Source organism: Gopherus evgoodei, chromosome 10 (assembly GCF_007399415.2).
Source record: "Gopherus evgoodei ecotype Sinaloan lineage chromosome 10, rGopEvg1_v1.p, whole genome shotgun sequence".
Taxonomy (NCBI): domain Eukaryota; kingdom Metazoa; phylum Chordata; order Testudines; family Testudinidae; genus Gopherus; species Gopherus evgoodei.
The window spans coordinates 6,434,655-6,447,808 of NC_044331.1; the positions used below are offsets into that span (position 1 = coordinate 6,434,655).

Below are 13,154 nucleotides of genomic sequence, written 5' to 3' on the forward strand. Positions count from 1 at the left end.
AATGGCTAGAGGATCCAGCTCTCTCCCACGCTGGCCCTACAGTTCCCGGGGCTCTGGTGTGCAGAGAGCCCCTAAAGAATACAGCTCTGAAGCTGCAGCAGGGTTTGGCCTCTCTAAGCATGTTCTCAGAATCCTTCCCCTTCCCCTTCAGGAAATTCAGAGTTAGGGATGGAATCCAGGACTAAAGGGCAATTTTACAAAAGTGGTACCTTTGTACTCAGCTGGTTTGCTTTCGGTGTGTATTCAGAATAACTTCACTGACAAAAAGATTGGATAGTTGTTAGCCCTCCAGAACCATCTGGGAGGGGGATTTGGATTGCTTTATGGGTATGGTCTCATCAACAGAATTATCAGCTAGGTCTCAACTGTGAAATCTGTAGTAACATAAGGACCTCGATCCCACAGTGAATTTATGAGCTGGCAGAGAAGTCATCATTTGGCTATAAAACTGAGCCAGTGGGGAATCTCATGAGTAAAAAAGGGGAAACACATGATGTAATTTTTTGCATTTTTCTTCCTGCAGTTTACACTCAGAGAGTGTCTGCTTGTTGCAGGATTTTCCGTACACTGCGTGCTTAAGAACAATAATGCAGGTTTAGAAAAGGCACTTAGCCCTAATTCTGTTTTTATTCATTTGTGTACAAATCCTACAGTGTTTTTTAAGTTTTAAACAAGTTAAGCGTACAATGTCTGGACTAATTGATATAAGCATCTGTTGTGATTGCCCATGCAAATGGGGCAATCTTGCAAGTCGCTACCATAATTACCCTTTTACTCTCAGTTACCTTTGTTGGGTGCTGCCACTGCACAAATTAGATGCCCAGTTGCTCGTGTGTTCTGCATCTAATTTGTTTAGAAATCAGGCACTTATTGTGGGGGGTATAAGTAACTGAAAGCAATTTCTAATATATTTTATCTGATATTTTTAGAAACTAAATGAGGCTGTTTGCCTTAGCTTGTGGCACAGGCCGAGAGCCCTTATAAAACTGATTAAGGGAGAAGGTTCTGATCTTAAAGTCTATGAGAAGACCTTTGAACTCCAGTGACTACCTGATCTTGTTCTTGCTTTAGTTTGTTCACCTGGCTTTTATGGGCATCATTGCAGTCAAGCATGTCCCCCGTGTGTGCACAACAGCGGGCCTTGTCACCATGTTACTGGACGTTGTGATTGTTTGCCTGGATTCTTTGGCTCACTCTGCAACCAAGGTACCGATCCCAAGATACTCTCATGCCTACTTTTTCCTACATTTATGTGCAAGGGACTCTTTGCAGCAAGAACTCTTGCAGACCGTTTTTAAGTTATCTGCTTTGTTCTTTAGTCTCAGCAGTTTAGATCACAAGAAACTGTTTTACTTCACAGGTGAAATGCAAATGAGTACTTAGTCATCTTTTTGTAAATATGTTGTACTCTGACATGCATAAATAAAACAGTTCTGCAGCTCAGTATTTAAGCGCATATAAAATGTGACAGTTTTTGTAAATAAATCTACTGTTCTACCATTTCATTTTCCTTCTGTTAATTCTAGTGTATTCTAAAGGTATGATGACACTTTCTAGTACATTTTTTAAACATAAAAGGCTCACATCAGTTAATATAAATATAAAGGCCAACATGCTGAAACTTGGGTACTTAAACCTAAATAGAGGGCCAGATAATTCATGCAACTCGTCTTGGCAGTGAACAGCACCTTGCTCCGTGAATGGTGGCATTGAAATCAGGTATTACTGAACACAAGGAAAGGAGGCAGGAAATTTGTTCCAGGGGCACTTAAATTAGTGGCTTGATTTTTCAGAATTGCAGAGTGACCACATTTCCCATTAAAGTCGACTTCTGAGCACCTTTACAAATCCAGCCACTCTTATTTAGCTGTCTAATTTAGGCACCTATGTTTGAAAATGTTGGCCTCAATTTTTTAGTTGTATCCTACACCACCTGCAAAGTCACTGCCATGTTGTGCAGGACCTGATTTATTGCCTGCTTCTACGAGTATTTTCTACAGATAGATTTGATAGAGATTACTCTTAATGACTACTGCTCTGGTTAAGTTGCAGGCCTTGTAAAAAAAAATTGAACTGATACTTTTTAATTACCTGTTTTTCAGTGAGTTACAAATTACAAACAGTACTTATGCAAAATCATTAAACACAGGTTAAATATAACTGTATGTTTTCTTTTCCCTATGCTTTATATTCAGTTAACCAGTATACCAATTGATGTATTAGAATAAACATACTTCAGTCAATTTGTCCATTTTATGTGAAAAGTTAGCCAAATTTTGAAGTGTAGAACTGGGCTAATTATCTGGCTAATAAAACTGTTTTATTTTTGTTTAAATGTTGAGTACTTCTGGGTTTACTTTGAAATGTTGATCTATCCAGCAGAATCACTTTAAAATATTAATGTCCTAATTAAAATCAAATTGTGTTGCAGTTTGTCCTAATGAGTTATCATGTAACTTTATATTTCTAAAGAGAAGAATGCTAGTTAACGCTTTTCTTTTAAAAATAATGTGAAACAAAGATTGTGCTTCATATTATCACTCTGCATTGACCTTTTTCTAGCTATCAGGACATTTTTTCATGGTAGCACATACCTACAGTACACTCTGTAACATCAGAAATTCCATGTATTGACACAGTTTTACTTAGAATTCTAAGCAGCAAGCAACTGAGCAGCTGTTTTTATAAATATTTTTCATAATCATGTAGCAAATTGGATTGATGATACATTACGGCTGCCAGAACACACCTGACATCTCAGTGGGACTCTTAGTCCCACTTCAGAGCTTTTATAACTAATTAACATCACAATCAGGGTTGTTCTCCCACACAATACTTGCATATAGAGGTACTAGTAGTCCTTATTTCAGAGCTGTGTTTAAAAATATCTTGAAGCTAATAATAAATGTTTGTTTGGTGTTCACCACTTGAAAGGAGAGTCCTCATATTAGAGTGTAACCAGGTTTCCAAGTCTAAGGAAAGCAACCATGTTAGCAGAATAGTTCTTCTGCTCTTTCTGTGTTAACATCCTTTAGTACATTGTACCAATCTCCGAGCTGGAGCAAAGACAAGCAGATGCTCACACAATCCCACCGCTAGCCTCCATCTCTCGTAACCGGAAGTTTCACCTGTGTGATGTGTAGCCTGTTTCCTGTGTCAGTGTCAGAATTAGTATCACAAATCTATTCTCAGGCATTAGTGTTCCAAATTGCAGAGTAAATCAGCTACATTTTTAAGTAAGCTTTTTGAGAACTGTTATTTAATTTAAAAAAAATCCAGTTCTCATTGAAGTGATGCTATCTATTTCCATCTTAAAGATGCAATAAAAATATTGAATTGAAGTACTGTGAATAGAGCATGGGATGGAATAATGGGACAGACAGGTTGACAGAGCCTTTTAGTTCTTTCTGCAGCTTGCTGGTTTTTCTAACTTTTTTTCTTCTTCTTTGTTCTATGTAGTTTTATCTCTTTTCATTTAGAGGACTATTCTGTTTAGTACATAATTTGAAAGTCAGCTTTATCCTTCTTGGAGATAAGTCTGTAGCTAGACTATATGCTATTGTCCTCTTCACCATGCTTAGGTTTCTGTGGTAGTAAGGGTAGAGGATGGTATACTGAGCAATGAATCACAGCTCAGGATTTCAATCTGCGACGGATTCACATTCAGAATAGATTGAGGTCGTCTGCAGTGAATGCATATAAGGAAGCGAGAATAGTTGAAATGGTAAAATAGTTGAATAATTCAGAGAAGTGCCTTTTTTGACATCACTATTATTTACAAGGATAGAAGTCCAGTTCTGTTTGTTACATTCTTCACAGAGATGGACTGTGTGTTTTATCTTGTTTTGAACAGACATCTGTTTTTGTCAGGGAGCGCAGCCAAAAAGAACCCAACAGTTCATTCATTGTGCACAATAAGACAAATATTGAGCAAAGCTTTCCATCAGTTTTAATGTTAAAGATTTTCTATAATTTTGCAGGAGGTTAAAGACATACCTATCTATTCATTTTTATATTTCTTTGCCTACACTGCAGAGAAAAATCAGACATAGCTTTTTTTCCCATCTTTTGAGTAAACTGCGCTTGGTGAACCTCTGGGAATAGTTTTGGTTTGTTTTAATTTGTGGAAAACCTCTTTTAATAAAGCACAGACAGGCATATCTAAGACTTTTGTTGTGATCCATTGATAAATATGATTATTTTTTATGATTTTATCATAATGGTAAAACTTAGCTTATAGTGATGGCTGCGCTTGTAGATCACTAGATAGATGCTGACGGAGAGAAGCATGAATTTTCAGCAGTAGCACTTGTGCTTCCTTGTTTTTTTCCAGGCTTACATGGTGTAAATATTCAGGCCTTGTTGGCTTGTCATGCCTTTCCGTTATCCTCCTAGGGCCTGATTCTGCAAGATGCTGAGGGTCCCAACTCCCATTGACTTTGCTGAGAGTTGGGAAGCTCGGGGGAGATTTTCAAAAGTGCCTGAAGGATTTAGAAGCACAAGTTCCATAACTCCCTCCTCATGTCATGTTAAGATTTGCAGGATTTAATGCAGTGTTGTTGTCACATCAGTCTCTTATATCATGAAAATAATTTTACGTTTCTTCACACGTATACGCTTAGTTGTACGGCTAGTGATCTTGTGAAGGGGGATTGTATACTATAGGCAAACTCCCTGCTGGTTTGTATGCTGCTGTGCATCCCAATATGAGAAACTTACACCCTATGCATTAATGACTTCAGGTATTCAGGTTGTGTATCTTTCCACCTAAGACATCAGTGCCAGGTTAAAAAGAAATGTTTTCGATTCCTCGTACTATGCATCACATTAACGAGACTCCTATTCTTGGGCCAGGCAGGCAGAGCACAGATAATTGATGTGTCAATAACTTCCAGCTCTCTGCCGAAAGATGTGCAGTATTGTTCTTCTGTGTTCCAAAGATTTATTCACAGAAAGCTTGCAGTAGCATGCAGGGCAGATGCAGTTAGCTCCTTAGTGTAGCTTTCAGCTATATTCAGTCCACATGTGTGGATCTCAACGTGAATAAATCTAGCCTTCTTGAGACTATTGTGCTAGGAGATCCCACCATTGGGACATTTTTTTCCTGATATTCAGTGTAAATTGTTCCTTTCCTAAATTTAATCCCAATCATTGTAGAATCAAATAAATGTAGGGCTAGAAAGGACCTCAAGAGGTCCTCACATGCTAAAGCAGGACCAAGTATACCGAGATTGTCCTTGACAGATGTATGTCTGGTTATAATCCCTTGAGCCACCTTAACAGTTCCATCCCTTCTTTGGCGTTTCCTTCCCTCTGTAGGCATCATTTGGCCGAGTCCTTAAATCAGTCCCTTCTGCCCCCTCAATTATATCTCTGAATTCCCTTCCATTTGTTTTTCTGGTGCTGCAGTGCCTACAACTGATTGGTCTGCCCGCTCCCTTTAATTCCTTTCAGTTATTGTAATCTTGAGTGTTACTGGTAACCACCTTTTCAATCAAAAAATATGGGTTTTGAGGTGCCAATGTTACAAGAAGGTGTTTTATACCCAGAATGTTGCCAACCAAAATGGACTTGGTTAGCTTCTTCCTTTTAGGATTTTTTTGTTTTAGTTTGGGTTTTGCTGTTGTGTTTTTTGGAGTAAGAGTTGTCCCTGTTTGACTTACACCCTTTCTAGGACAGGTGAATGTCATTATTACTTGTAACCAGTAATCGCTAGCCATTAAGTCATATTATTTCCCAACACTTGTGTCTTATATTTCTACAGTGTGTGCCAGTGGACGGTATGGGAAGAACTGTGCTGAGGTCTGTCAATGTACCAACAACGGCACATGTAATCCTATTGATGGAACTTGTCAATGTTTTCCGGGATGGATAGGGAAAGACTGCTCTCAGAGTAAGCAAAATTTTGGTTTTTACATATTTTATCTGAGTTTTAAATGTGCTAAAGTTAAGGACAAAAATGATATTTCCAGGGAAATCCCTGAAGTGTTCTAGCAGCCAGTGCTTTATTCTCTTTATAGCTTATTTCTTTTAATTAATCTGTTAGCTTTGGCTTGAATTAGCTTCTGCATTGGAATTTGCATGGATCGTTACTAGCTCCTATGATTATATAGCAAGGTCACAGGCTCTTCTCAGTAAAGAAAGATCCATGCTCCCTTTTAATTTCTAGTTGAATTCCATTTTTAATCACTTTCTTTCACCTATTACATGAGAAATTATTAGCCAATAGATGTTTTCAGATACCAGGCCCACACCCTTGAGAAATTCAGAAGATGATATATTCCTATTAAATGTAATTTAATTGTAAAAGGCAATGTGGTTTTGGAGGGATGTGTGACTTCTCGCTGAAAATTGCCCAGGTAGAAGATTGACATTTGCTGATCCCAAAGTGTCATTTCCTGAACATATTCCTTAATTGAAGACAGATCACAGTGGGAAGCAATATCCTACCATTCCGAAATGTTACTTCATATTCAGGATTCAACTAGGATATTAGACAGCATTCAGAATAAAATATATTAAACTTCGGGTGATAAAGTATGAATCGGATAAAAACAGATGGCTGTAATTTTGCTATTATTGTGTGTCTTCCACAGCAGAATATTGCTGTCACTCAGAAAAATAAAAAAGGCTGTAAACTCCATGGATTGTTCATTATATTTTACTGTGTAATTGGAACATGACTGTTACCTCTGTTTAACCTTGAAAAAAAATGTTTTTTTTGCTTTCTGAGTGGGACCTGTTGATTTCTTCAGGGTTAGAAAATGTGAAAGTTACCAAAATGAACTCTGTATTCTAGCTGGTGTCATTCTAGGGCTGTCTACTGCAATCATTGAAGTCAATAGGTAAACTCTTCCACAAAGAAATGGGATCAGACCTCCCAAACACTGAGAGTTACTTGGGGCGGCTGAGAGGTGAAGCCGCAAAGGAGACGGTTGTGGCTCCTGGATCCCAAAGCCAGTTCTAAAGCAGCTGGAGAAGTGTGCAAGTCTCCTCTCACAAAGGCAAAGTAGCCAGATGGGCATTTCTGCTGGATTCTAGTATGAATGCCTTGCACCAGATCCTCCCCTAACTTGCACCTTGTGAATTCAGTGATCTTTTCTGCGGTTTAAGTCATCTTTCCTGTATATCCTGGCCATCCACTTAAGTAAGTCTATCATACACCAGAACCCAGTTATTTACCTTCCAAGCTGCTGCCAGTGGAATTTCATGGGCTGGCTAGTGCGCAGAGATTTGTGTACAACATATGTGGCAGCATGGCTAACTCCACAGACCCTAACACAGCGGTTGTGTCCTTCTCTCACAAACTGAGTGCCCACAACACGGAAAGAGGGAGAACTCGCATCCACTCCCATATCAGGCGGCATGGAAATGTTCACCACAGGTTGCCTGTGAACTATTTCTTGCCTTATAAATTCATATCTTCAGTGTGAATCAATGGGAAGTGTCTTGTTTTTTCTTTGAAAAGCAGCAAAAATACAGGTGTTATGCTGAAAGGCTATTAACTGGTTGGATCTTTTTATCTGGTACTAATAACTTTGTGACTTACTGCAGTCACAGGAGGAGGCTTAACATGCTAACTTTTGAAAAAGCATGAGTATACTTGAAGACCTTAATTTATCTAAAAAAAAAATCCTCATCAACATACACAGTCGGATGTTATGGATTTGAATTTACCCTTCATGTTCTTTACTTTTTTACAACATTTCAGTACTGCTCTGTAGTACAAACTAAGTCAGTAGTTTTAGTACTTGATTGCAAATTAAATGTGAACTGTAAATAGCTGTGTTGTATTATGCAGGAATTCCAGAATATGAGGGGGGAAATTAAATTACTTCCGTATCTTAAAACTCTATCCAAATTGACTCTGCAGACAAAGCCACTGAAGCAATAAGATTGAATAGAATATTTAGAGCAATATGCTGTCTGGATCATGGAGATGTAGCTATCTCATAGAACTGGAAGGGACCCCGAAAGGTCATCGAGTCCAGCCCCCTGCCTTCACAAGCAGGACCAAGAACTGATTTTGCCCCACATCCCTAAGTGACCCCCTCAAGGATTGAACTCACAACCCTGGATTTAGCAGACCACTCTAGCACCTCACAACTTTAATGTGTTTCTCCTCAGAACACACCTGTGAGGTAGGGCAGTGCTGTTATCCCCAGCACAGATAGGAAACTGAGGCATAGAGAAACTAAGCTACTTGCCCCTGATCACACATGAAGCGTATGGCAGAATAGGAGATTGAACCAGTGGCTCCCAAGTTCTAGGCCAGTGCCCCTGCACATGTGGATCAAAAACCTTGAACCTACAAATTGACCTGACTGATGGACCAGTGTACCACTATGTAGCTCCATTGATTTCACTGGGTGTAAAGATCTACCAGCATGGATCAGGTTGCAGGATGTGGGCCTAAATTTGAAGAAGGTTTTCCTTGGCTTGAAGCTAATTGCTATTGTCATGAAATCCCAGTATTAGAAAGTAAGCTCTGCAGTGTGTAGGAGGCTGTCTTTGTGCAGCACCAAGCATGTCATCGCTTAACAACCATCAGTAATAATCACCTGTTAGTCTGAGTTATTAATTGCACTCTCTCTCTCTCTCTCTCTCTCTCTCTCTCTGTAGCTTGTCCAGCTGGTTTTTGGGGACCAGATTGCTTTCACACGTGCAACTGCCACAATGGAGCAATGTGCAATCCTTACGATGGAGAATGTAGATGTACCGCTGGTTGGACTGGGCTCTACTGTACTCAGCGTAAGGCTTTTAGGGACACTGTTCACCTGTCGGTGAATCTACCAGAGTATATGCTGCTACCTTGTGTCAGTTCCGGGCATTACAACACTGTGTGTTATTGCACACGCTAGCATCTGCAAATCATTTTATCTTATCACACACAAAAAAGACCCGTCAGTATTGAAGGTCCCTAATAAAAGGGCACCAGCCACATAGTTTTGTTACTTATTTTCATATTTTCACAAGCTGTAAGTAAGATCCAGGCCTTTAAATGCCCTGATACCTAGAGCCTAGTCCAGACAAAAATACAGCAGGCTTCTCAACCTGTCAAGGCCAGGTTTCAAGCCTTGAGCAGGTTCCTGTACTAGAGAAGGTGCAATTCTGGAGGGCATGCAAGAAGCTCCCATCATTTGCAAATAACTGATTGATCTGTAGCTTTTAAGATAATTTCCCTCTGTAACCATCTTCTTTTACTCTTTAAAAGTACAGTTAATACAGATGGTCAGGTTTTCCTTTGAATCACTAAAGAGGCAATTCTGAAAGATGCGGGAAAACACTGTCCAAGAACATGGACTGGAGGTTCCTCTCTGCATTTAGATTAACAAAAAATATTATTAAAAATATGTAGACCTTAAAACACTTTGTATTTTTAATGCTACTAAGTTTGTTTGTGTATTTCTGATTCTTTCCTTGTTCTGATTTTTGACAGGTTGCCCAGCTGCCTTTTATGGAAGAAATTGCGCCAATGTTTGTCAGTGTCAGAACGGAGCAGATTGTGACCACATCACTGGGCAATGCACATGCAGAACGGGATTTACGGGCAAACAGTGTGAGCAAAGTAAGCAGCAACATTTCTTCATTTTCCATTTCTCCTGAGATGTTTTTCCCTTTAGAACCTTGGTGGAAATTATAGACTTGGTACTGCTCGCAATTCAGCTTGAAAGAGGTTTGCTATAATGAACATATTCCCTGAATTTCTTTGAAAAACTGGGAAATATTCAGGCTGATCACTAACCTTCTCTTTGTTTTCTACTGTAGTTTGTCAGGTTTAAAGGAATGGAACACAGGTTTGTCTCCCAAATAGAAATCAATACAGAATGACAGGCTTCATGGAGCATCTCTGCCTTTGGGTTCTAACAGCGCTAGGCTTCCTGGAGCTTTATCTGTCTTGGAGTTCTAACTTGACACTGGGCAGTTAGTAAAATCATGCTTTTTCTTGACAAAATGCTGGCTAAGTAGCAAAATATGGAATAATCTGATGTTTCCAAATATAATGCTTTTTAAAATTAAAATACTCGTAAGTCATGGAGGGTTAACAGAGATGGAAGAGACCTGTGAATTCATGGAATACGTCCTCATGACAGTCAGGGATAGAGTCGGTTCCCGGAGGCAGGTCTATCAGATATTAAACTGATACTGCACTTGGTCCTTTGAGGCATTTCAGCCTGTTTGTGGGACTGTGGAACAGTATATCGAATTCAATGTAAAACTGGGAGAGCTGGATGAAAAAGGAGTGGGGGTGGTGTGGGGTGGGGCAGTCCTTCCTAGTAAGAAGCTACAGGCATGATCTCAAATTTGTGCTCAATGATTTTTGCCTCCTTGAGTTCCTTGGGTGTAATCCCAACAAGTCCTGTATCTCACTCAGTACCCAGAGCATTTGCTGTGGCCCTCCTATTAGCACTGACAAAATAATGTGACAGATTTTCAAGAGCCCATGCAACAGCTGCGGCCACAGTTGTGCATGCAAATCAGCTAGTTAGACATGCAGTCAGGAAGCTGTACATGCAAATGTGAGGTATTGCAGACCCAGTGGTCATGTGCTCATTGACTTCTGGAATGTGTGCATCATTCCTAGATAACTCTTGGCTTTCAGAATTACATGGACTGTAGTGTGGTTTGCATGCCACTTATTTCATGCTATGGAAAGCAAAGAACACAGGCTCTCCTTAGCCACAGGGGAGCAAAGAGCCACTAAAACAGAAATGTCCAATTTGTGAGCCTTACAAATAACTGTCTTTGCATCCCAGGGAGTGTTGGGATGTCAGGACAAAACCTGATTGGCAAAGCTGGCTCTGAACCATTCGACACTATCCTGAGCTGTAGCCATCAGGAGGGCCTCACTGCCCAAGCAGCCAATTCACACACAAGAGTTTTAAGAAACAGGAGGTGACCTGTCAAAAAGAGACATTTCTATTTATCTCTCTGCCTTCCTTCCTTAGGGATTTCTGTACCACCTGTCGCCCTCTGTAGCACCCAGTCACCTTTGCAGCAAAGCATTTTCACCAGTCTTCTATGACTTAGATGCTGTGGGGGCAATTTCCAAAGGCGTGCAGGGCAGTTAGGCCCCTGATTCTCACTGAAAGTCAGTGGGAACTGGGCACCTAGGGCCCTTTTATGCCTTTGAAAATCTCCCTCTAGTGAGTTGCCAGCACTGCCTTTTTGGGGAATTCTTTACTACCGCTAAGGGGTGTTCACTGTGCACCACCCTATCACTGCCCCACACCGGCAGATGTCACTGCTACAATGCACCAGGCTCAGCTTGGGCAGCAGGACTCTTACAGTCACCCTCTGACCTCCATAACCAATATGGTATTACAGCAGCTAGTGACTAGAGATGAATTTTAGGCACAGCCTTGGGCAAGGGGTAGTGTGCGAGCAGCCTCAGGTGACATCGTGCCTCAAGGGCAGCCCTCCGAGTAACAAGTCCTCCCCTGCTTCCTCCTTGCTTCTATGGATTAGTAATTTATTCCCGGTATATATTCTTGCCAACAAGAAATTGACTGCTCAGTTATTCTGCCCAGTAACTGAGGTCTGGGTGGGAAGGAGCAAGGGGGCTCTGCTCACTCCCTTCCCCACCGTGCCCAGGGAGGTGGCAAGCAGAGAAGTTGCCTCACTTACTTCCATGTGCCCGGACCCAAGGTCCAAGTAGCCCACTTTGGGGATTTTTGCTCCTTAGTCTGAGTCAGAATGGAATTAACTGAGCCATGGCTCTTTTCACTCTGTTTTGCTGTTTTTATTTCTTGTGTTTCGTTGGTGTGAACCTAAGGAAAGTTTTGCTGTTATGGTGAAACTAGATCCAATGGACAATAGCCTCTTACCAGTAGCTCAAGTAAGTGCATGGCAGTTTTGGAAGAATGTGCATTTAACTAGAGGACTGAGTGTTTAACAATGGAATTCAATGACTTTGCAAGGATGCTGGCATTGGTGATTGTAATTACCGTCAGTTGCTTCCCGGCATATTTAATACCAAGGGCCAAACAGCTTCTTCTAACAACAAAGAGTAGGATAGGGGATCCTGCATGTGTTGTACTTGAATAATTACCAGCTTGTCTGATGTAGTAAATCAGAAGAGAATTCCCACACACTTATTTGAATTCCAAATATACGGTGAAATCCAGCTCATCTTCCTCATGACATTACTCCAATTGATTTCTTTGCTTGCATGCTGGTGTATGCCTAGCTGATATTGTAGAGACAAGATGGGTGAGGCAATATCTGGACCAGCTTCTGTTGGTGAGCGAGACGAGCTTTTGAGCTCGCACAGAGCTCTGCTTCAGATGATATTGTAACATTTTTGCCAGAATTGCAAATAAAATCCTAGAAAATAATATCTGCAAGCTTCTAAGTGTGTGTTCTTTTATTCATCCTTTTAGATATGTGTGTATATATTGGTGAGATGCATTAATATGTTTGTCTGTGTGTGCATGCAAGAACATGTGTGACTAGTTTGCTCAGTTAGAGATTGTGAACAAGAGGCTCATGGCCATCTTAGTTGTCCATTTGTATGCACACTTATTGCAACTGCGCATGCAGTTGGAGCATAACCACATAGGAAATTTCATACTGGAACAGACTAGTGGTCTGTTAAATCCAGCACCCTGTCACCAATGGTGGCCAGTACCAGATGCTGCAGAGGAAGATGCAATAGGCATTTATGGGGTAACATGCCTTCACTGAAGGCTTCCTCCTCCTCCATTAGTTGGAGCTTGCCCTGTGCCCTGAAACCTAGTTACAGTCACTCTCAATGTTCTTGATATCCTTACGAAAGAGTAAACTTCCTTGGGACCCTGCAAAGATCGGACACCGTAACTGAAATTCAAATACCGTTTTTGTACCTCATTCTGAAAACCTAGCCTTTGAGTTGATATCAGACTGTGCACTAGTTAGAACAATTTTATTTTTCTCATCTAGAAATTTGCATGCATAATGGGAGAGAGAAACAATTGTATAACTTATTAAATGTGTTATGAATCATTATACAGATACTGGCTAATATTCAATACTTAATATCAACGTTTGGCTACAAAAAGTTACTTCTCTAAAGTTGACATTGGGAAGGTATCATCATGCTGTGCCATTTGTTCATAGTAAAATATAGGAAGTCATATCTTAAAACCAGGAACATTTATTATAGAGAAACATAG

General features: G+C 40.3%; 1 protein-coding gene across 11 annotated transcripts in view; it reads left to right on the forward strand.

Annotated features, from left to right (window-relative positions):
• MEGF11 (multiple EGF like domains 11) overlaps positions 1–13,154 on the forward strand; it is a 377,287-nt gene that overhangs the window by 320,508 nt on the left and 43,625 nt on the right. For all 11 annotated transcript variants that reach the window (XR_004002431.1, XR_004002432.1, XR_004002433.1 and 8 more), the window contains 4 exons: positions 1,072–1,206; positions 5,765–5,893; positions 8,623–8,751; positions 9,440–9,568. Coding sequence is in view for 8 of the 11 variants with exons in the window: in XM_030578784.1 (XP_030434644.1) it covers positions 1,072–1,206; positions 5,765–5,893; positions 8,623–8,751; positions 9,440–9,568 (522 nt within the window). In the remaining 3 variants the exon portion in view is untranslated. The remainder of the gene's footprint in view (positions 1–1,071; positions 1,207–5,764; positions 5,894–8,622; positions 8,752–9,439; positions 9,569–13,154) is intronic.